This window comes from Balaenoptera musculus, chromosome 17 (genome assembly GCF_009873245.2).
Source record: "Balaenoptera musculus isolate JJ_BM4_2016_0621 chromosome 17, mBalMus1.pri.v3, whole genome shotgun sequence".
In the NCBI taxonomy this organism is placed as follows: Eukaryota; Metazoa; Chordata; class Mammalia; order Artiodactyla; family Balaenopteridae; genus Balaenoptera; species Balaenoptera musculus.
The window spans coordinates 77,415,656-77,438,038 of record NC_045801.1 but is presented as its reverse complement, the minus strand read 5'-3'; the positions used below and the strand labels follow the sequence as shown (position 1 = coordinate 77,438,038).

At 50.8% G+C, this 22,383-nt stretch overlaps 2 protein-coding genes across 2 annotated transcripts in view; both read left to right on the top strand.

The window, feature by feature from the left end:
• Positions 1–9,003: 9,003 nt before the first annotated feature.
• Positions 9,004–11,474, top strand: SOX17 (SRY-box transcription factor 17). The gene is made up of 2 exons (XM_036829788.1): positions 9,004–9,586; positions 10,173–11,474. The coding sequence occupies exons 1-2, from the start codon at positions 9,280–9,282 to the stop codon at positions 11,102–11,104; spliced, it is 1,239 nt and encodes a 412-aa protein (XP_036685683.1). The 5' UTR covers positions 9,004–9,279; the 3' UTR covers positions 11,105–11,474.
• Positions 11,475–18,884: 7,410 nt separating this feature from the next.
• RP1 (RP1 axonemal microtubule associated) overlaps positions 18,885–22,383 on the top strand; it is a 130,229-nt gene continuing 126,730 nt past the window's right edge. Inside the window, exon 1 of the mRNA XM_036829787.1 lies at positions 18,885–19,016. The gene's annotated coding sequence lies outside the window, so the exon portion shown is untranslated. The remainder of the gene's footprint in view (positions 19,017–22,383) is intronic.

Below are 22,383 nucleotides of genomic sequence, written 5' to 3'. Positions count from 1 at the left end.
AGTTAAGGATGACAAACCACTGAATAAAGAAGGAATCCATGAGCCCATACTAATCTAAAGGGAAGGAAAACTTCCTTACAGTAGAAGGAATACATAAATAGAGAGGAATGATGGGAATACAAAACCACCACTCCTCACCCATGCAAGCAGATGCTAAGGCAGGTGGGTGGAGGTTTGATGAGGATATTAGCATAATATAGAGCAGAGCTCTCCCTACAGAAAACATTTATCAATTGCATAGGGAAAAATGGTGGCTTGAAGCTGGAGAAACTGGGCAGATACCAACCTGATCAGGTGGTCAAGGTTAACTCAGCAATGATGATGGGGCTGACAGGTGGCCTCCCTTATCATGCCCCGGGAAGGGCACACCAGCATTTCTGTGGTTTTCCTGCCAAGAGTGCAGGAGCCCATACCAGACAGACTGGTCCTGGGACCCCACTGGAACGAAAGCCCCTCACTCTTTAAAACCATAAAGGAACTGTTTCAGATGCAAACTGAAAGAGACGTGATATCTAAGGGCAATGTGCGATCTTGGATGGAATGCTGGACCAGAAAGAAACAGTCTTTGTGGGAGCAGTTTGCAAACTTTGAATTGGGCAAGTGGCTCAGCTGGTAGTGATGTGTGGTAGGAATGTTAATTTCCTGACCCGTTTGGTTATGTGATGGCTGGTTAAACGGGAGAGTGTCCTCTGGAGTATTTAGAGCGAGTGAGACACCATGTCACAGCCTGCTCTCAAATGGTTCAGAAAAAGGCTAACGACACACATACAGACATACATACACATGTTTTAATACACAAGGTATAACATATTATATAGATGTATTACATATTTATGTAGTGTCTACAACATATCGGCATATGTTAATATGTTCTATGATAAATATGATTACGTATTTATATTGTTATATCCATTTACATATTTTTTAGAAAAGGAGAGAGCGAAAATGTGGGGAATTTTTTTCTTTTTTTTTAGATTGAGACGGAGCAACAGTGGTAAAATGCTAAGAAATTGGAGAGTCTCCTTGAAGGTGCTAACAGTTCTTTATACTATACTTGCAACTTCTCTATAAGTTTGAAATTATTTCATAATAAATGATTTAAAAAGAATGCTGTGTATTTACATAGCTGTATGAGTAACAAGTGCTTTGATATATTAGTGTAATATGTGATATTCCCTGTGTAAGGCATTCCCAGTTTCCAAACTCTCACTAGGATAATTTTACAGAACTTGAAAAGCAGGGATGGGTTATGCAGTTCTTTTCAACCCTAAGATTCCACACATGTCAGGTGAGTTCCAAGGAAATGTTACATCATAAGAAAGTGTCAGAAAGAATGGGTTGTCTATTTGTCTCCAAATTTCAGTTTTAAATTAACCACTGGGAAAAAAAAGAAAGAAAAAAAAATTAACCACTGAAATAACCTATATGTACTAAAATAATGGTTAGTCAGTAAATCTATAGCCTTAGTTCATAAAAACAGAATCTGGTTTGCCCTGGATCAAAGGTGGGACCCTTTGTGCAGTAGTTTTTTAAAAAGTTTTTGCTCTCAAAACAGCAGCATTCCATTATAACCCAGAGCAGTACAGTCTTCTTTACAATCCCTCTTTCCATTTTATCTCAATTTGCTATTTTTTTTTCTGTACAAAGAATCTTCTCTAAACGCATATACACCCAGACATCTGCAGACACACACACTAGCCCAGTTTCACTGAGCACTTTTACTTTGCAAAACGTCGTGATTATTTATTCTCTTCTTTATCTGGAACAGTTGGGAAGAGATCGGGCATCTTCTTCTTCCTTTTTTGAGAAAACTGAGGGTGAGACAGTTTAAGTGACTGACAGTTTACCTGGCAGTAAGTTACTGAACAACCAAGACTAGAATTTGGGATCTTTTCACAATGAAAGATCTAGGCAAGGTTTGTACATTTGTGGGTTATTCTTCCTCTAAACACGAGTCCCGGCCATAGTTATCACGATTGGACTTTGTCTCTATGCCTTTAGGAGAAGAACCTAGCCAGACCCAGGTTAAATGCTCATTGCAAGGTGTCTTTGCATTTCAAAGAGCTTTTAATGGAATACCGAACGCTTTACAATTCTATGTATTTGTTTCCCGGCCAGTCTTCACAGAGTTTTAGAAGGTTGACATGCACAAAACAAAGATTTTTATGTCACCACCAAAGTAAAAATGTTGACTTTCAAATGTAATTAGAAAATGCACAATAGTTTATAGACCTCTGAAAAGGTCCTTTTGCCAGTGTAACAGATAATTTTGATTAAAGCATGATAACATTAGTTATTACTAGTTATCATAGATGTCACAACATTTAAAAAATTCCATTAATTTTTTCCTTGAAAACATTTGTTTACCTGTTACAATGCATTAACCTTCAGCATCACAGTAGCCTTTTCTTATTTATTCGCCCAATATGTCCTCATATGCTAGCATGCATTAATTTAAATTTTATTTTATTATTAAATACCTGGGTAATGCTTGCTATGTGCCAGGTCCTATTCTAAGCAGTTAATGAGCAATTAACTTGTTTCATCCACATAAAACTCTCTGAGGTCATTGCTATAATTACCCTTCACTTTACAGAGGAGATACAGAGAGGTGCAGCATATGTCCAAGGATGCATAGCTGGTAAGCTGCAGAACTATGATTCGATACCCAGCAGTTTGACTCCCAAATCTGTGCTCATAACTAATATACCGTGCTGTACTGAGCTGCAGACTTACAGGTGCTGAGGAATTATTTGTTGGGTAAATGAATAGATGATTCTCTTGTCTCTTATACTGATTTGAAAACATTAATCAAATTACCCAATTGCTCTGTGTCTCAATTTTCCACTTCATAAAATAGAATTGATAATATTTGCCATCCATTTCTCTCCCAAACAACAGTATGAATGGAGGAATTTACTTTACCTAGCTGCTACGTGTATGTTTTTATGCACCCAAAGACTTGGTCAGCAGTACATCTAGAGGAGACCAACAGCATAGATCTTAAACATGTGACAAGACCACACAACTTGGTATAATTAACTACATCTCTTTCAGTCTGAATGAAGCACAGGGGCAGAGCTTCAGAGACCTAAACTTCCTTATATCTGAACTTTATCCCCATATAACTTTGAACTGTTTTCATTTTTTCAGCTGAATTAGAATTTGTAAAAAATAATACTCAAATTAAATGAGATGTCATCTATGGCTTAGATTATGTGATCTAATAACAATACCTAATTATAGATCTTCTAAATGAAAGTGCTTTCTTGTTACAGCCCTGTGTCTCTGCTGCTAAAAAAAATTAAGCTGTGACCTGGTTAGGAACCGCACTGGAAGTTTCTGTGCCAAGAGTCCTTAATCCATCGCTACCTACCTGCTGGCTTTATTGGGTTCCTACAAACCCCTTCAGGTCCTTCACTGGTTACAGGCATGGCATGGAAAGAAATTCAAAACAAGGCCCACCAGTGTTAACAGCAAGGGCAAACAGGTGGTGCAAGCATCCTGGTCATGTGACCTCAAGCAGGTGACCTATTCTTTCTCAGTTTCAATCTCCTCTTCTGAAAAATGGGGATAATAACAAAAGCTGCCCTGCCTACCACCAGGGCTGTCGTGAAGCTCTGACGAGTTAACGTACATGAAACTGCTTTGTAAACTGTAATCTATGATTACAAACAAATTAATACTAAAGGTTTGGTTTTTGAAAAGTCCCCCAAAGATAGAAATTTATTTATGCATATAGCCACAAGAAAAAAATTCCATGTACATTCTTGGCGTGGACTTCCATGCTGAGTGGGTTCAGAAAAGCCAGAGGACTTGAGTTAAACCTCAGAAGAGGAGAAATTTCAGGTGCTTAGTGCCTGGACACGGAACCTCTGGGGAAGGAGAGGATGAGAGAGAATAGGGTAGGTCTGAAGTCTGATGACCGCATGTCTACACAGATGTGTCTTAGATGAGAACAGTCTTTACTGAGGTTTATGGAGATAATTCTTAGCGCCTTGCCTCCAAAGAAGATGACCCCATGACCGGATCAAGGACAACCGTTATAGTATCCCTGAGCATTTATTACATGCCAATGGACTGTGTGTGCTCGAGGAAATAAAGAGGCTGTTAAGGGGTGGGGAAGGATAAATCGGGAGATTGGGAATGACATATACACACTACTGTATATAGAAGAGATAATCAACGAGGACCTACTGTATAGCACAGGGAACTCTACTCAGTACTCTATAATGACCTATATGGGAAAAGAATCTAAAAAGGAGTGTATATATGTATATGTATATCTGATTCAGTTTGCTGTACAGCAGAAACTAACACAACATGTAAATCAACTATATTCCAATAAAATAAATAAATAAATAAATAAATAAAATAAAATAAAATAAAGAAGCTGTTAAAGAGTGTTGACAAAGTTGTTGGCAAGGTTAAGAAATGGGCATAGAAGAACATTCAGGTAACAGAGGTCAACCAAACATTGACTGCAGCGGAATCCAGCAAGGATTCCTAATATGTTCTCTCCTGTTTAGAAACCTTGGAAGCCAACTCGGGTACCATTTCAAAATCTGATATGCTTGTGGTTCAAGTTGCACAGAAAGGTGGATAATGAGGGTGTCAGGAGTGGCCTGTCCTATGACCTATTCACTTTGATCATTTCCATGATCACAGAATGCACACCTTGCCCTAACCAACCACCTGGCAAAATCCAGCCCTGCTGACAAGAGAAACTTGGCAAGCCAGAGTTTCCAGGGTAGAAAGGCCACCTATTACAGTACTTCTACTAGAAAAAAATATCTCAAAGCGTTTGGCCTACTGATGTCAGGATCACCTTTACTTGCCAGGAACAAATGATTGAGGTACAGAGGGCCTAGAACCCCCGCCTGGACGTGAATCAATCAGAGAGGAAGGCTAATGGGACCGCGCGGTGCATTCCTCCGACGCAGGGGCCGTGTCTGCTCCCCTCTGTGGGGGGGGTGGGGGTGAACTGCAAGTGTTCTGCTCACAATGGACATGCTGCTGATAAGACTGTCTGCTTAGTTGACGACACAACTCTACAAGGAAAGCCCTGGCCTCTTCTGGGTGCGAGGAAGGTGGGAAGGGCGGAAGAAGTGGGTGCGCAGAAGCCGCTATTGAAATTCCCTTTAGAGTTGAGAGGCCGAGATGGAGGGGACGAGCCAGCCAGTGTGTGGCTGTAATCTGTCCTGGGGACGAGCTGGGCTGCCTTTCCTTCACCCCCAACGCCCTCTCCCCCCAGAAGTCTGAGGTTCCCTACGTCGGGGAATAAAGGGAAGGAGCCAACACTCCAACCCCGGGACCCGAGCTGGGGCGCGAGGCGGGTGCAGAATATAAGAAACACCCCCGCGGACTAGTTTCTGAGCAGGAAAGTGCACCGGGAACAGCGCATTTCCTGCTTCGCCTGTGCAAACCCCAGGCGGGGCCGAGCGGGAACAGGGTTACGGTCGAGGAGTCGCCGGCTGCCGGGGCGGGGTTCGGGGCGGCCTCGAGGGGGTCCGCGGACCAGGGCGAGATGCCGGGGCGGGATGCAGGCGGAGGGCGTGGGAGAGGGCGTGGGAGCAGAACGCACGCCTCCCATCCTCGTGCCGAGCGAGCGTCCCCAAAGACACTCTCGGCCCCGCGGGAGAGGCGGGCGCCCCGAGGGGCAGGGTCGGGCGCCAGATGCGGGGTCCGCGGGGCTCCGACCCTCGGGGGCCTCCCGGGCCGGAGCCGGCGGCCGCGATCTCTCGGGCCCTCCTTCCTCCCCACCTCTCCCATCCCGCCCGCGACTTTGGACCTCGCATCCCGGACCCGCGGGGACGGGGAGGAGACGCGCGAGGTACGCAGAGCCGGCCCGCGGCCCTACCTGGGCGGTGCGGAGCCCCGGGCGCGCCGCCTGCCGCTCGGCTCCCGGAGGCCACCGCGGGCGCGCGACTTACAAACGCAAAGGCCTTATTATTGTTCTCTGTTCCGGGGACACCACTGTCTGTCCGTTCCCGGCGTCGGCGGCGCGCGCTCCCTCCCCGCTCCCGCGCACTAGCTCTCCGGAGCCGACCCGGATCTGCCCCGGTGCCCACGGCCTTCCCCGGCCGCCGGAGTGTCCTTCGTCCGGCTCCCGCTTCCCGAGCATCGAAACACAAAAGCCTGCCGGAAACCCCCGGCCTGTGCCTGGTCACTCAGGGGTCCGAGCCGCGGCTCGCCACCTACCCGGGTTCATTTGTGCGCCCGCCGGCCACGGGCCCCGAGGGGCAACGGGCACGGCTTCGTGCCGCGCTAGTCGCGTCCTCGCCCAGCCCTTGAGCCTCGGGTCTGGCCTGGGGACCGGGCGTGCCATTAGTAGCCAGGAGCCCAGTGATCTCGGTCCGTGCACTGCGGGCGCGCCCGGCCGGCCGCGTGTACACGGCTCTTCCTCGCGCACTTGTTTGCCCCCCTCCCCCCGCGTAAATCTCTCGTGATGAGAAAAGCAAGGCTCGCAGGAAGCCACTCCGGATGTTTGCTGCTTTTCATGTGGCATTTGTGGCTGGCTCTGATAACGTCCCGAGCTCGACTTCCAACACCGCGTTTAGTAAAGGGACCGAAATAGAAGAGTCCACACACTGCGCAGACCGGTCTGCGGCGCCGCCGGCCCCAACGCGCTCCCCCCAAATCTATGACAAGTGAAGGATCAGAAGAGATTAGATACAGGTAACGGTATGGTATAGACGGGCTTAGTCTTGGAAAGGCACCACAATTCCTTCCTGTAAATATAAGTAAATTGCTACTTCATAACTCCCAGGGAGGGTGTTATAAGCAGTAGGGGGAGGGGCGCTGAAATCTGTAGCTCCAGCTCCATCCTATGGATCCTGTGCTCTCACTTGAATTCTCAGTATCTTACCCAAGAAAAATCAGTAGTTAGTCTCCAGGAACAAGTGCAAATAATAATGGGGAAAACTGCCCCCCCCCGGTTTTTTTCCCCATCACTTTCTCGACCCTTGTGGCACCTCTCCCTGCAATGAGGTTCCGAGGAGGAACACGAGGACGAAGAAAGTGTACAAGGGTAAATCCGTGCATGTACATTTTTTGGACTCACACGTGGATTGTATTTCCTGTACCCTATGTTATTTTTTTATGGAATTAGTCATATAGATTCATCCAGACAGATTAAATATATTCTTGAGCAGAGATTATTTTTGTTTGGTTTTCAATCTCTATTCTAAGAAAACTCCTATTAGTTCATAAAAACATTTGCACTGATAGAAAGTCCTGCTTTGAGATCTCTGAGAAGATATTACTTTGCAGCAAAGTTAGAGAAGAGCATCAAGAAAACATCAAGGAGCCAGGCGCTACGTGATAAATTTGTTCTACTTCTATAGTTTCCTTATCAGATAACCAGTTGTAATGCAGTCTTGCTTAATTTTCAAGCCCACATTTTTCTTTTTCAGAAAAATAAACTCATAAAGGAAAAGTACATAATCAGTTAAATGTGTTTAAGATTATCAATTGCTTCAAAACCACCAATTAAAAATAACACCTCTCTATTATTTCCTTAAGCAGATTACTTTTTAAATTCTTGTCTGAATCTTAGCGGCCCAGGAATTAGAACCACCTTCTGGCCGCTGAAGGTGAGGGAGGGCAGCCAACGTCACAGATCCTCACGGAGTTCAAGCTGGCTTAAAACAAGTGTGCAGAAGTTCTTTGGAGAAATAGCAAAGTCAGAGAAACCGAAGGCCAAGTGTTTTCAAAGTTTCTGTTTCTTTGTTTTTATGAATGCCACTAACAAGCGGACTTGATAGATTACTTGTCGCTGTAATACCACACTAGAAGCTGCAGCACTGACCTCCCAGATCCCGGCTGTAAGCCCTAGTTTTTCATCACCCCTTCACAGTAAACATAGTCTGTTGTAGAGATTGATATATTGGTTTCTTGGCAAAGTTATCTAATTATGCAGGAATGGCTGTGTTCGTTGCTGTAGAAAACAATGCAATACACAAACAAGTACACGAATACAACAGCTTGGCTTAAATGTTAAGAGCTCCAAGTCTGAGGGCAGACTACTGGAGATGAATTCCACTTGCCGTGATCTCGGGCAAGGTCCTTAACCTCTCCGTGCCTCAGTTTCCTCTCCTGTAAGATATAATAGCCTCTACCTCATAGGGTTATAAGGATAAACTAGTTTGCTGACGTTTGGAGGGATGGTGTGCTGTATATAAGAGCAATATAAGGGCTTGTTTACAAATCCCACTCAAAAGGTTTCTCAGATTGACACAGAAGTTTAACGGTCATTCAGATTTCCATTGCAGTCTAGAGAAACATAGAGGAATCCCCCAGTCATCTGTGAGGGTCACCACCTCAAGCTGACCCTCTGAGCTACGGTTATTTTGCTCCTCAGGAGTTGCTTTCTTTCCTCTAATCGGCAGGCATTTAGATAAATATCACTGCTGTCTTTACCACATTTTAGAAATCAAAACTAAGCCTTGCCTCTTTTACTGAACACATATGAGAAAACTTTGTTAAGTTTACTGTACATTTCACGTACAAATTTTCAAGGGTTGGTTCGTCTTTTTGGATGAAGGTTTTCATTTCTTCGCAATGACGTTTGTAATCTTGTCTTAGAAAGTAGCATTTACCTCGGACATAGCATTTTGAATACAGGACAACAAGCCCGTTGAGTCCTTGGGAAGAGAAAGTATTGTTCAGTTTGAAGACGTCCGTAGGTCTCTCGGAAGAGGGCTAGGCCACCCGCCGCTGAGACACCCTCAGCTCTCGGTTTAGTGGATGCTTCGCGTGTTGATCCGAACTGCCCGGGCCAAGAGCTTCTGCGCAGCAGTGCCATCAGCACCCCGGAAAGTTTTTCCTTAGTCCCCCTTCCCGGGTCGGGGAGGACGTGGCGCCTAAGCCCGGCTCCAGCCAGTTCTCCCGGGGGCAGGTGTAGCCCTGGGCGCGGGGTCGGGGCGGGGGAGGGGAAAGGGCGGGCGTGGGGTTGAGCTGGGACTTGGGACTTGGGCGGCGAGCTGGGCGTGGGCCTAGCGACGCCGGCCTGGCCCGCCCCCGTCGCTCCATTGGCCACGTCTGTGCAGAAAAGGCCCCGCGGCCTAGGGGCGCCCGCAGTGTCACTGGGCCGGAGGGGACGCTGGCTGCGCCGGGGCTGCGATCTGCCAGGGACGCCGGCGGCGGGGTCGGGCCGGGGGGCGCGAGCGGCCCGCGGGGCATCTCCCTCTCTCGCTCCCCACCCCCTCCCTCCCCCCGGTCGGGGGAGGCGGCGTGTCCGGCGGAGGGTCGCGGGGCGCGGGGCAGGGCTGGAGCGCCATGAGCAGCCCGGATGCGGGGTACGCCAGTGACGAGCAGAGCCAGCCCCGGAGCGCGCTGCCCGCCGTGATGGCCGGCCTGGGCCCCTGCCCCTGGGCCGAGTCGCTGAGTCCCCTCGGGGACATGAAGATGAAGGGCGAGGCGGCGGCGAGCAGCGGGGCGCCGGCCGGGACGGCGGGCCGAGCCAAGGGCGAGTCTCGCATCCGGCGGCCGATGAACGCCTTCATGGTGTGGGCGAAGGACGAACGCAAGCGCCTGGCGCAGCAGAACCCGGACCTGCACAACGCCGAGCTGAGCAAGATGCTGGGTGAGTCCGAGCCCGGGACCCAGAGAGTGCGAGTCGTGCAGCCGCCTCCTTGAGTCTCAGGGGGTGTGGGCCTGGCGCCGGCGGAGGCCGCGGGTGCGCGGCCGCCACGTCCTTCCCTGGGGTCCTCGGTCCCTTCCCGCTTCCCGCTCTCCGAGTCTCCGAACGGCCTTGGGCCTCGGCGCCCGGCTTCCCCGGGTGGCCGGGGCGCGGGTCCAGCGGCTCCGGGAGGCGGCTTCCCCGCGCGTCGGAGTGGCGGCGAGGGCACCCTGCCGCGGAGCTGGCTTGGTCGCGCCCGTCCCCCCGGCTCCTCGCCCGGGTGGGGACGCTCTCGGTTCCTCGGACGGCCGCGAGCGGGTGAGCGGGAAGCCGCTTCCAGGAGGCGACGGGAAGGCACCCGAGGCCTCGCGTCTTCCCCGAGTGCTCGGCCTCCGCAGGCCCAGCGTCCGCCTTCACCTGGACCCCTTCCCCTCCCTCCCCGGGCTGCACAATCCGAGGTCGGAGGCGGGGGCGGTGGGACCGGCTGGGGCCCGGGAGCGGGGCTCCGACCCTAAGCCCGCGCGCCTCTCCACCTCCCGCGCTCCCGCAGGCAAGTCGTGGAAGGCGCTGACGCTGGCGGAGAAGCGGCCCTTCGTGGAGGAGGCCGAGCGGCTGCGCGTGCAGCACATGCAGGACCACCCGAACTACAAGTACCGGCCGCGGCGGCGCAAGCAGGTGAAGCGGCTGAAGCGGGTGGAGGGCGGCTTCCTGCACGGCCTCGCCGAGCCGCCGGCGGCCGCGCTGGGCCCCGAGGGCGGCCGCGTGGCCATGGACGGCCTGGGCCTGCCCTTCCCCGAGCAGGGCTTCCCCGCGGGCCCGCCGCTGCTGCCCCCGCACATGGGCGGCCACTACCGCGACTGCCAGGCTCTGGGCGCGCCCCCGCTCGACGGCTACCCGCTGCCCACGCCCGACACGTCCCCGCTGGACGGCGTGGAGCCCGACCCCGCCTTCTTCGCCGCGCCGCTGCCCGGGGACTGTCCGGCCGCCGGGCCCTACAGCTACGCGCAGGCCGCGGACTATGCGGGGCCCCCGGAGCCGCCCGCCGCCGGGCCCCTGCACGCCCGGCTCGGCCCGGAGCCCGCGGGCCCCGCGATGCCGGGCCTCCTGGCGCCCCCCAGCGCCCTGCACATGTACTACGGCGCGATGGGCTCGCCGGCGGCGGCGGCGGCGGCGGCGGGCGGCGGGCGCGGCTTCCAGATGCCGCCGCAGCCGCCCCCGCCGGGCCCGGGGCAGCCGTCGCCGCCGCCCGAGGCGCTGCCCTGCCGGGACGGCGCGGACCCCGGCCAGCCGGCCGAGCTCCTCGGGGAGGTGGACCGCACGGAATTCGAACAGTACCTGCACTTTGTGTGCAAGCCCGAGATGGGGCTCCCCTACCAGGGACACGACTCCGGCGTGAATCTGGCGGACAGCCACGGGGCCATCTCCTCGGTGGTGTCCGACGCCAGCTCCGCGGTGTATTACTGCAACTACCCCGACGTCTGACGGGCCCCCTCCGACCCAGCCTGCAGGCCAGAAGCACAGTGTTACACACTTCCTGGAGGAGCTAAGGAAATCCTCAGCCTCATGTCGTGTCATGTTGTTTTGAAGTTGCCTTGGCGTATAATTTATGGTAATTTATTTTGTCTGCCACTCGAACACTTGGGGGGAGAAAAATGTGAGGTGGTGTTTGAAGATTGGTTCAGACACTTGTTTCCCACAGTTGCGTTGTCAAAACCCCATTTCCAAGTTCAAGTTCACCAGTTTTCAGTGGGTCCCGGAACAACTCGCTCCGTTTCTCGAAGCTTTTTATTGATCTAAGAAATTTTATCCCGGGTGTGTTTTTTCAATCTTAAAAGAAATAAATAAATAAAATCTGGAATCCTACTTTTTCACTCTGCTAGCGCCTCTGTCACAGAAGCCAATTTTTGAGATCTCTGTTAAGTATTTAATAGAATTAGCAACATTTTAATGATGACACTAAATATATAGTCACTGTATATTTCTCATTCTCCTGTAATAGTAGACTTGAATGCCTTGAAGGAGAAGCCCTCAGATGAACATTTGGGCGTCCCAGGTTGTCTTTGCTAGGGGAAAAAAACCTCACAGAATGAGCCTACTGTACATTTCAAGTGATCCTAGTTCCTACAAAGGAATGGTGAATCGTAACACTCTAAATATTTTCCATTTTAGTATATCACTTTCTAAATCAGAGGAGAACATCCAGGTAATTTCGGTTTTCTTGTTGAATCTTGAGATCTGACTAAAGAGGCTTTTGGATTGTCTTTTTTCTTGTCTGTATTTCACCAAGAGTCTTTAAACTCCCTCTCAACACTGAACTCACCAATCATCACACATCTACACCTTGGGAAGTAGTGTTGCTGGGTTAAAAATAATTTGAAGGAGTCACAGGAACTAATCAAAATAAAATGTGCATTGTGACCTCAGCTGTTAATGAAACTTAGCAGCTATCATTTCAATGTGATGTTTTGCTATAAACTGCGTACAGGGTCCACTGCAGGTCCTGGCACCAGCAGTTCTTAAGCTTGGGGCGGTGGGGGGGGGGATACAGGGATGATTTGCAGGCAGTGTGCTTTACAAATGCAGCTATAGCTGCAGTCCTAGGGCATCACTATCTTGCCCTTACAGGGAAGAAACTGAGTCACAGGTTGTGAGGCAGGTCAGCCTTGCTCGCTGCTGCAGCGCTAATTGCTGTGGCCCTTCCCATCACACTTTGCGGATGAGACATAAATGGATGGGTACAGACGACCTGTAATGGGCATTTCTTGTGCCAGGTGTTTCGTCAGTGCCATTTTGTACCGAATTTGAGCCTGATCGAGCCTGTGAGATTAGGTGCAATTCTCCCCATTTGCAAGTGAGGCAAGGAGGCACAGAGCCCTCACCTGCCGTGTACATGGTGAAAGCTTGGTGTTGCAAGTTCTGACAACATACTCGTTCACATTTGTTTTCCTTTGTGCAGGGTGTACCCGTGGGCACTGGGAGAACTTGCATTCTGGTGGTGAGAAACTGTCTCATTCTCCATGCTGATAAATGCTATAGAGAAAAGGAAGGGGTAGGAAGATGGCTTAAAGCATTTATCTTGAGGGTTATCTGAGCTGACATGGTTGGCTGGATTCTCTTGAAGAATGGCAGGGCGTGTGTTTTTTACAAAGGGTTCTGGGGTGCTAGAAATGTTTCGGATGAAGGTTTCAGTGAGGAAAGGTAAGTCTATTTTGTTAGGCATAACAGAGGTCACCTTAAACATTTGAAATGAAAACGTTCACTCCAGGTTCTGGCTATCCTCCAATCCAGTTTATTTGCCTATGGTACCCTAGCCTTTCCCATTCTTTCTTCCTCTGACCCCAGACAGGTTCTGCTTCCTACATTCCTGGTGGATAAAGTGAGCAGAGGTACCTCACTCGCTCAGGTTCAAGGCTGTGTCGCCAGTTCAGTTCACACCAGGCATTTTAGTGCATACTTGGTTGGCTCAAGGAGACTCAGTTGTATCCTTTGCTGCTGCCTCTCAACAAAGTTAAGAAGATATGGATTTCCCCGGTGGTCCAGTGGTTAAGACTCCGCGCTTCCACTGCAGGGGGCACGGGTTCGATATCTGGTCGGGCAAGTTCTGAGTGCCGGTGCAGTGCGGCCAAAAATAAAATAAAATTCAGAAGATACACAGGGTAAAGAGGAAAGGAGAAAAGAAAGTGCTTGGGGGAAGAAGTCCTGTGACGTTACATTCTTAACTGCTCACCAGGGACAGGTCAAAGAACAAGGGAAAATAAGAGCTAAAATTGTTCAGCATTTCCAATGCCTTTAACCCCCAATGGAGGGAAATTAGTCCTCACAATAATTCTTGGAGGCAGAAGCATGTCATCCATCCCTTGTTTTTCCTCAAGCAGACTCAGATGAAGACCTCAGGTACCAGCTAGTGACTGGTTTTTGTTTTACCTTGGAAACAAATACATAAAAGATCCATTGCTTTCCCCCCATCTCTACTTCTGAGATACTTTAGAAGTATGTCAGGAGGTGGAACTCAGGGCAGCTCTCCTGAGTTGTAAGCACTCTTAGTTGTCATGCTTATTTGAATTCGCCTTAGATGATAGTCTACGGAAAGCTAGGAATGCCCTCCCAGGGAGCACACACACACGCACATGTGCAATACTTTAGACATAGTTTTAGGCAATTCATGACTCCTCATAACTCATCCGAAGTTTGTAGGAATCCGAAGCCCTCAGGTTTAGAGGCCCTGATGGAGAAGGTTTGTTGGGAAGCATGGCACTCAAGCGTTGTAGCAAAAAGGTAGTTTCCCTTTATTTGAAAACACAAAGGGACATCTCAAGAATCCTCTCATGTTACTGAGTTGAATCAAGGAACACAGGGTTGCATCCCTCTCACAAAGGCAACTGTGATGCCCTGCCCAGATGAAGATACGGTCTTTTCCTTTGTGCAGTTGGTGGGTGGTGGCTTATCTCCCTACCTTGGGTTTTTACATCCTTGTATCAACTCCTCCCACACTTAATCTGGGTTGGACTTGCTACTCTAACCCAATAGAATGCAACCGAAGTGAGGCTGTGCCAGCAGCCAGGACCAACCCTCAGGAAACCTAGGCAGAGTCTCTTTCTTGTACTCCCAAGAGCCCTGAGCTATTGCATAGGAAGTCCAGCTACCAAGGTGGTGAGACCACGTGCAGAGACCACACGGAGAGGAGAGACCACTCGCCTGCCTGCGAAGGGAGGGCTCCCATCTCCTGCGACCATCCTGCCGACTGGAACGCAGGAGAGGCCAGAAGAACAGATGCCCAGAGGAGCGCAGGCAATTCACAGGTGGGAGAGATTTAAAAAAAAAAAAAAAAGATAGTTGTTGTAAACCAGGAAGTACTGGGGAGCTTTGTTAACTTAGCAACAGGTTATTGACATGGGTTTTATCCTAAATGACCCTTTCTTATTTTGAAGTATAGGAATGTGGGCACTGGTGGAAAAAATCAGGAAAAGAGTTTTGGGTCCTGTCAGATATAGCAATAGTTTTAAAGTGAGGGACAGAATGTCAAACTTGACTCAGGTTGGATGACTGTGGTGTCACCAGATGCATAGACTCCTCTCCTCAAGCAGACGTGGATGAAGTGACCACAGGTACCAGCTGGTGACTGATCTTTTAAAAAGATTAAATTTCTCTCAGTTTTTAATGGTTTTCTTTTGGGCGCAAATACATAAAGAATACACTGCTTCCCCCTGCTCCCTCCCACCCCATCTTTACTTTGGAGGTACCTGAGAAGTGTGTCACGAGGCAGGAATCCAACCATTTCATGGGCTGAGATATCCAGATTGGATGCCAGCAGAGAGTCTACACACCTTTGAGGGACCCAGAAAAAGAAGAGGGTATTTTCTTTCCCACCGAGATACTGCCTGATCTCTATTAAAGCTACCAGGGCAGGTCTGATAAGCTACAAATAAACGTGTAAGCTCCTTATACAAGCAGCTATGAGACAATATCCCACTGAAACTATTTCCTTTACCTCTTATTCTTATCTCAGAAGATGACTGCACCTTTAATCTGAATCACACTGCAAAAGACTTCAGCTTCTTCTGTACATTTATGCTGATGTCAGGAAAAGCACATACAAGCAAAAGGAATTCAGAGAAAATGGAGTGGGTGCTAGGAACCAAAAGGTATCATCGCTGTCTGACGTTCTTAAATGTCCCATTTCATTTTGTTTTTAATACTCAGAACTGTGCCGGTCACATAATATATGTTCAACATTCCCTTCCTCCTATTCCCCTTTGATTTGTTTTGACAACACTGGCTGGGCGAGAGAGATTTTGCATCCATTATTTCAGCATAGATTTTTTTCTTCCTGCTTACGAGGTGCTTCCTTCTGAATCCCGAATATTCATTCATCTGAGAAAAAGTGGCTTTGGTGTCCCTGACCACCCAGGTGGAGTAGGATGAGGAATGTTCTGCTCCTTCCTCCACAGGATGAACCTGTGGCCTGAAGAACATTCCTTCAGGTCCCCTGACCTGGGATCAAGCTGCATCTCCTTAATTTTTCACTGAAACCCCTATCCCGACCTTCCCTCTAGTGAGAAAGTTGTGTGCTTTCTCCTGAATCGTTAGACAGCTTCGTGTGAATCAATTTGCACTGTCCCCCTTACACAAACACTGAACCCTCACCACTGGCAATTCTCCCAGCTTTATTCAAGATTCTGGATGTTAAAAATTCTTAGGGCAGTACAAAATAGTATTTAAATAATAAAACAATACTTCTTAGCAAAATATAAAATTTCTTAGCACTAGTATACGGCAAGTGCTAAAGAAGTTGTTGCTACCTTATTAATAATGTTCTTTAATGTACACGTTCTCTGAAGCTCAGGTCCAAACAACAGTTTGGTTGAATAAAAGAAAAAAAATTTTTTTTATTAAATTAATTAATTAATTAATTAATTAATTTTGGCTGTGTTGGGTCTTCGTTTCTGTGCGAGGGCTTTCTCTAGTTGCGGCAAGCGGGGGCCACTCTTCATCGCGGTGCGCGGGCCTCTCACTATCTCGGCCTCTCTTGTTGCGGAGCATAGGCTCCAGACGCGCAGGCTCAGTAGTTGTGGCTCACAGGCCCAGTTGCCCCGCGGCATGTGGGATCTTCCCAGACCAGGGCTCGAACCCATGTCCCCTGCATTGGCAGGCAGATTCTCAACCACTGCGCCACCAGGGAAGCCCAAGAAAAAAATTTTTAATCTTATTCTTGCTGAAGACAGTTTAGCTTTGAGGATCTTCTTTCCACTTTAGCCAAAGTCTCGGACGCTTTGTCAGGGTCGAAACCATAACAAGTATTCCCCAAGCTGATGTTGCCCAGAAAGATGATCTGTGAAGTTACACTCTGGGTGGATATTCAGATGAGTATCAATAAGTTGCAGTAGCCTTGCTGTGGACCCAGTTTTCTCCAGGGTCATGGGCAGTGCCCTCGCACACACCTGATCTCTTGTCAGGCAAGGAAAAGAATGGTTAGCAGTGTTCTGGTTTGTCTGATTGCTGTGGCCACAAGGAGTGCCCCAGGGGCAAGGACTGTCTCTTCACTTCGTGTCACCTGACCTGGCACCCGGTAAGTGCTCAGAAATGGACTGAGTAACTGGCTTGGTACCTCCGTTGAAAACCTCAGTTTTCCGAAGGAACTGGGAGTTCCTGCTTTGTCGCTCTTCTGTTTGAGACAGTCCCCAGTGGCTAGAACTCCTTCCTCTTGAATACGTGTCAGGACAGCAGACTCAACAACACAGAGCGTAAGCTACTGGAGCAGAGCAGAGAATGGCTGAAGACGGGGTAGTGTTCCAGAAGGAGAAGACTCTGCATTTCGAGTCAGAAGTTCCCCCTGGCTCAGCACCAGATCATTGTGAGTTTGGAAAAGGCACTAATCTTTTCTGGTCTCTGGGCTGCTCATCTGTAAAAGGTAGGGAGAATGATCAAAGCCCTGTGTCTCCCTCACTGGATTATTGTAGGGATGAATGGGCTGGTGTCTAAGGATGGCTTCAGGGCCACAGGAAGCGCTCTCTTCTCTCTCCCCTCTCGACCTTTTGATTTTATGGATCTCTGTCTTTCCCAGCAGACTTGGGGGATTTAATTTCGTTATTCCACTGGGAAAGAGAAACAACAGTAACTCGCTTCCCCTGATGCTTTTGCTTAGTGGATGGAGAATTTCCCAGTATTTTAGGTTTGCCCATATGAGCTGGAAACCTAGACCATCTGTGTTTCACTCCAAGCTTTGGGCAGCTCAGCCTCTGTGATTATAACATGAGAATAGAAATAATTGTCACTTGAAGAAGAGCTTCCTATAGAATGCCTCAATTCACATGAACTCCCATTTGGCATGAAAATCTCAAGGTCTTTATAAAGGGACAGTTCACTGGGACACACTGAGCTCAATGTCAAGTCTGCTAATACTCACCTTTCAGTCCAGCCCTTTTCCCCACCAATCATAGTTTCTCAAGTCCTGAATCACATTTCCATGTCATTTACTTTTTAAGGACTGAACAGGGTTGGAATTCTTGAGGATGAATAAGCAGAATGGAATGGGGGAGGGCCTCACATGAAGAAATAAATTCTGGCTTTCAGCAGTTCCAAGTAATGTTGAAACTTCATACCCTAGACTTTGAATCACTCAGTCTTCAGAAGTTATTTCCCCAGGGCCGTGGTGGAGGGGGTGAAGAGAAGAAAATTCTGACACAGCCATGAAATGAAGAGACAGTTTTATAGTTGTTCCCTACATAGTGGATTCTTCTGCTTATTTTAAGAAATCTGTCTGGATGTTTGAAAACAATACTTGGGATCGTAGGTGCACACACATACACCAAAAATATTAAACTGCAAAGGGAGACTACAGAAGGGAGAAATAAAATAGAAAATCAAGTTCGTTGTTTCAGCAAAAGGATTGTGGGCATGGGAAGTGTATAGTTTTATTTATTCGTTTAAAATAATTTTAAAATTTAAAATGATGTGCATGCTTATAAAAAAAAACACAACAACAACAGCAAAGCAACATTACAGAGGGGCTTGTAATATAAACTAAGAGCTGTGGGAAGATCTCGTCCCTCCCCAGCCCCTGTTCCACGTGTTAGTCAATCCCCCTGCCCCTCTTTTGCTGGAACTGGGCTTTACCTACAGTAGTAACTGTTCCTCTGGCGGTTCATTAATTAACATGCCTTTGAGGCTAATTCCATGTTTATCAGTATTAGACACTGACTTCCTGCTATAATAGCCAAGTACGTCCTGCGTTCCTCCATCTACCGAACGTGATGATAGTTACAGCCTTATTTCCATTTCTTCTATTGATTACCGCTGCCTTCTAAGGTACTGGGATAACACACCCTTTTTCTTGCTTCCTCGCAAAGGCGGGAAGCCTTGACTCCCCACTGTGAAATGTGAGGCTACCGGTGCCCTCATCTTTCCCAGCAGCTCCCCTCTCTCCGGCGGAGGTGGATATTTTGGGATAAATTTTCTGGGTGTGGCGGAGGAAGGGGCAGATGGAATAGTGATGCACGTGTTATTAATGGAACAGCACCCGCTTCACGGCGTTTCAATCAATCCCAATCAGGACTGCGTCCCACCTTGGCTGTGATTTTTAGGTTCGGTCTCTTCTTACACCCATTGGGAAAGAGAAGTAGTGTCCCTAAACCTTTACACAAAGAAAAAATAAGATCGTGTCAAGGGGCAAACCCTAAGCTCGGCGATCGGTTTCCACGCCCACCTCCACCCTCCGCCGCGCGCGGGTCCAGGTCCCGGGAGGCGGCGGCGAGTCCCTCCCGCGCGGGCGTCTCCGGGCCCAGAAGGCGCTGGAAGCCGGGGGCGCCGCGCTCCCCTCGCCGGGAACCGCGCTCCGGCTGCTACTAATTCAGGCGAGCATGTCAACCAGACTCCGCCGTGACTTGCAACTTAGAAGGTAAAAGCTCTTAGGTTTGGTGCGGGTGGAGGAGAGCACGGCCACCCTGGTGACCGGCACAGAAAGACCGCGACGCCGTGCGCTCGCTTCGAGGCCTTTCGCGCCCGTGGCTTTGCGCCCCGGTGCCCGCGCAGCGCCGGTGTGCGCGGCCCGCGGCGACTCTGGCTCGCAGGGTTTGCCTTTTGTATCGTTCAGGAGCGGGCCTGCCGCGCCGGGGGACCTCAGTAGGTCCAAACATGATGTCCGGGACTGACTCTCCTCCGAGGCGGGGAGGGGATTTGGGTCTCGGCCTGTGACTTTCTGCCGAGGGGAAAAGTAAACCCGTAACCGTCCGCCGCGCCCTAGTGAGCGGTGGCCGCGCGTCGCCGTGCCCGGCGCCCGGGTTCTCGGCCTCGCGGGTGCAGCCGGCGGCGGGAGCAGGGGTGCTCGAAGGGCCACGTCTGTGCGGTAAAGGCCCCCAGGCCCGGGGGCATCCGCGGTGTCACTGGGCCGGCGGGGGCGCTGGCTTCGCCGCGGGCTGGGACCGAGGGACGGGGTCCGGCCGGGGGGCGCGAGCGGCCCGCGGCGCATTTCCCTCCCCACCCCCTCCCCCCGGTCGGGGGGGGAGGCGGCGTGTCCGGCGGAGGGTCGCGGGGCGCCGGGCAGGGCTGGAGCGCCATGAGCAGCCCGGAAGCGGCGTACGCCAGTGACGAGCAGAGCCAGCCCCGGAGCGCGCTGCCCGCCGTGACCGCCAGGCTGAGCCTCGTCGGGGACGTGAAGGTGAAGCGCGAGGCGGCGGCGGGCGGCGGGACGCCGTCCTGGGGCCTCGGGCCGAGCGGAGGGCGAGTCTCCATCCGGCATCTTCGAGGTGTGGCTAAGGCGGAGCGCGGGCTGCTCGCGCGGGGCCCCGGGCCCGCAGGACACGGAGCTGCGCCGGCCGCCCGGGGAGGCGCCGGGAACGCAGGAGGGAGTGCGAGGAGGGGGCTTCTGCGGGGGGAAGGCCGGGCTCGGAGAAATCCGCGTGGGTTGACCACCGCTTGGGTCCGTGGCTCTACCTCTGAGAACTCGCTTGTACCGCGAATTTTACACGTAGGGAAACAACTGGCAGGTGCAGAATCGTCTTGGAGGCGCGAGATGAAATCAGGCCCAAGATCAAACTGTTCACCATCTCCAGGTGTGCATGAGAAAGAATACAAAATTTTGCGGTCTTGGGAAAGGTTTTAAAGGCGTCCTCTAATCAGGCAAGGTTCTGTAAAAAAGAAAACTCGAACGCTCTTATTCCAAGTTTTCAAACAGGGAGCTGATTCCTTCTTTATTTTTTCAGGGAAGAGATTTAGAGGCTTAGATAAAACTGCTGATCATTAACAAAGCTGGAAATGCATTCAACAGTACCTTTCAGAAAAATGTGCAAAGCTTTAAATTTCAAGTGATACAGGCTTCTGGCTTGAGGTCTTTTTTCGATGCTGAAGTTGGTGTTAGAAAAGCCAGGAGACGTGGCCTCTAGTTGTGAGGAGTTCAAGCTCATTCTGCTTTCAGTCTTTGCAAGTCGAGGGAGAGTTGGCTTTTTTTTTTTTTAAAGAAGGAATAAAATGGCCAGGCTTTATTTTCATCTTACCAATGCAAAATCATTTGTCTTCTGCGTAAATAGCGTCATTAAAATTTTTAATTTCCTCTTTTTTTCATAAAAAAATTTAAGCAGAACATCAAGGGAAAACTAGTGACCGCTTCCCAGTCCTGTTTTCCCTTGCACTCGTTTTCTCTGCATACACAATCATAAAGACACGTAGGGTTTCCTCTCCCCGCCACCCCCACTAGTGGGATCACATTTTCCCTACTAGTCTGCAGCTTGCCTTTGCAGGTTTATATATGTATGGTGTTCCTGTGCTCCTAGAAGCTGAACCTCTGTTTACCTGGTTGGTGGTCTTCTCCGCTCTTCCGCGGGGTCAGGCCCACTTGTCCCGTCTCCAGGTCCCATGTAAGTTTGTATGTTGGCTAATCCTTTAATGTACAATTACAGTCCTAAGGCTCCCTCACACTCATGCAAAGACTGGGTTTGTGAACATGAACGGAGAGGACCTGCATTTAAAATAGAGCGGACCCGGTGGGAGAGCACATCTCACCCGAGACGAAAGAGGTAGAAACCGTGCGCGTCCCAAGTGCAGTCTTTAACAGGACCGGTTCTTTCCGTATCGGATCCCACGGGTGCTGGCAGCCCGGCGGTGGATAGAAAACCCCGCCGGCGGTCCTCGCTCCTGGTCACCCTCCCTAAGTTGCCCGCCTTTCTGGGGCAGGGCTTGGCCTGCCGGGGGGCTTCGCTGGCCCTTCCGGGACCCTAGTATCTCCGGACTGAGCCCGCGTCCCGAGAAGCCGATTCGGTGGCGGTGGGTGAAATCGGCCGCAGCACACGCGGGCTGGCGGAGTCCTGGTGTTCCTGGTCAGGCAAGATGGTTAATATTAACCTCCCCACTGTCTTCACGCGGATGATGGAGTGTGCGGGGCGCCGCTTTGCCGGCCTCCCGCCGGTTCGAGGGAGGCCCGCGCTCTGAGGGTCCGGGAGCGACTCGGTCCTCAGCGAGGCGGGCGCGGGCGGAGGGGCGGCCTTCCTGGAGGAGGCGGCGCTGCGCTGGGCCCTGCAGGACCGGCCGGGCGACGGGACCGATCCCCCGCGTCCCTGCCAGGCTCTGGGCGCGCCCCCGCTCGACGGCTACCCGCTGCCCACGCCCGACACGTCCCCGCTGGACGGCGTGGAGCCCGACCCCGCCTTCTTCGTCGCGCCGCTGCCCGGGGACCGTCCGGCCGCCGGGCCTCTGCACCCCCGGCGGGGCCCGGAGCCCGCGCGCCCCGCGGTGCCGGGGGGGCCTCCTGGCGCCCCCCAGCGTCCCGCACACGAACTACGGCGCGATGGGCTCCGGATGCCGCCTCAGCCGCCCCCGCCCGAGGCGCTGCCCTGCGGGACCGCGCGGGCACAGCCCGCAGAATCCCCGCGGAGCGCTCAGCTGCGGTGCTGGCTTGAAGGCCTGGGCTCTGTCCTCGGAGTTCCGTTGCCATCACCGTGAACTTTAACCGTCACAGTCTATGAAACTTTCCTGTCTTTCTCAGGATGAACATGCCGGTAAGAACAACGGTTAACACTGTTACCACCTCAAAGGAGGCGGTGCAAGATGTGCTCTGCTTCAGTGTATGTACAGCCCACCGTTCCCCGTTTTCTGTAGATGCACCTTATTCTGACCTGAAAGCGTGATTATTTTTATAAAGTGAAAAATCAATGAACCGGGGTAGAAAGCACTTTTTTCTTCGAAAGTTATCTCATCCCAGTTGGTTTTAAACATTTAACATTTATTGTGTATCTTCTGCATTTCAAATCACTGTTCCTAGACTTCTTGGTTAT

Bases quoted from the DNA above. Each gene is read 5' to 3' on its own strand.
- SOX17 (XM_036829788.1), top strand. From the start codon at position 9,280: ATGAGCAGCCCGGATGCGGGGTACGCCAGTGACGAGCAGAGCCAGCCC. The intron at 9,587-10,172 runs GTGAGTCCGAGC...GCGCTCCCGCAG, and splicing joins CGAGCTGAGCAAGATGCTGG to GCAAGTCGTGGAAGGCGCTG.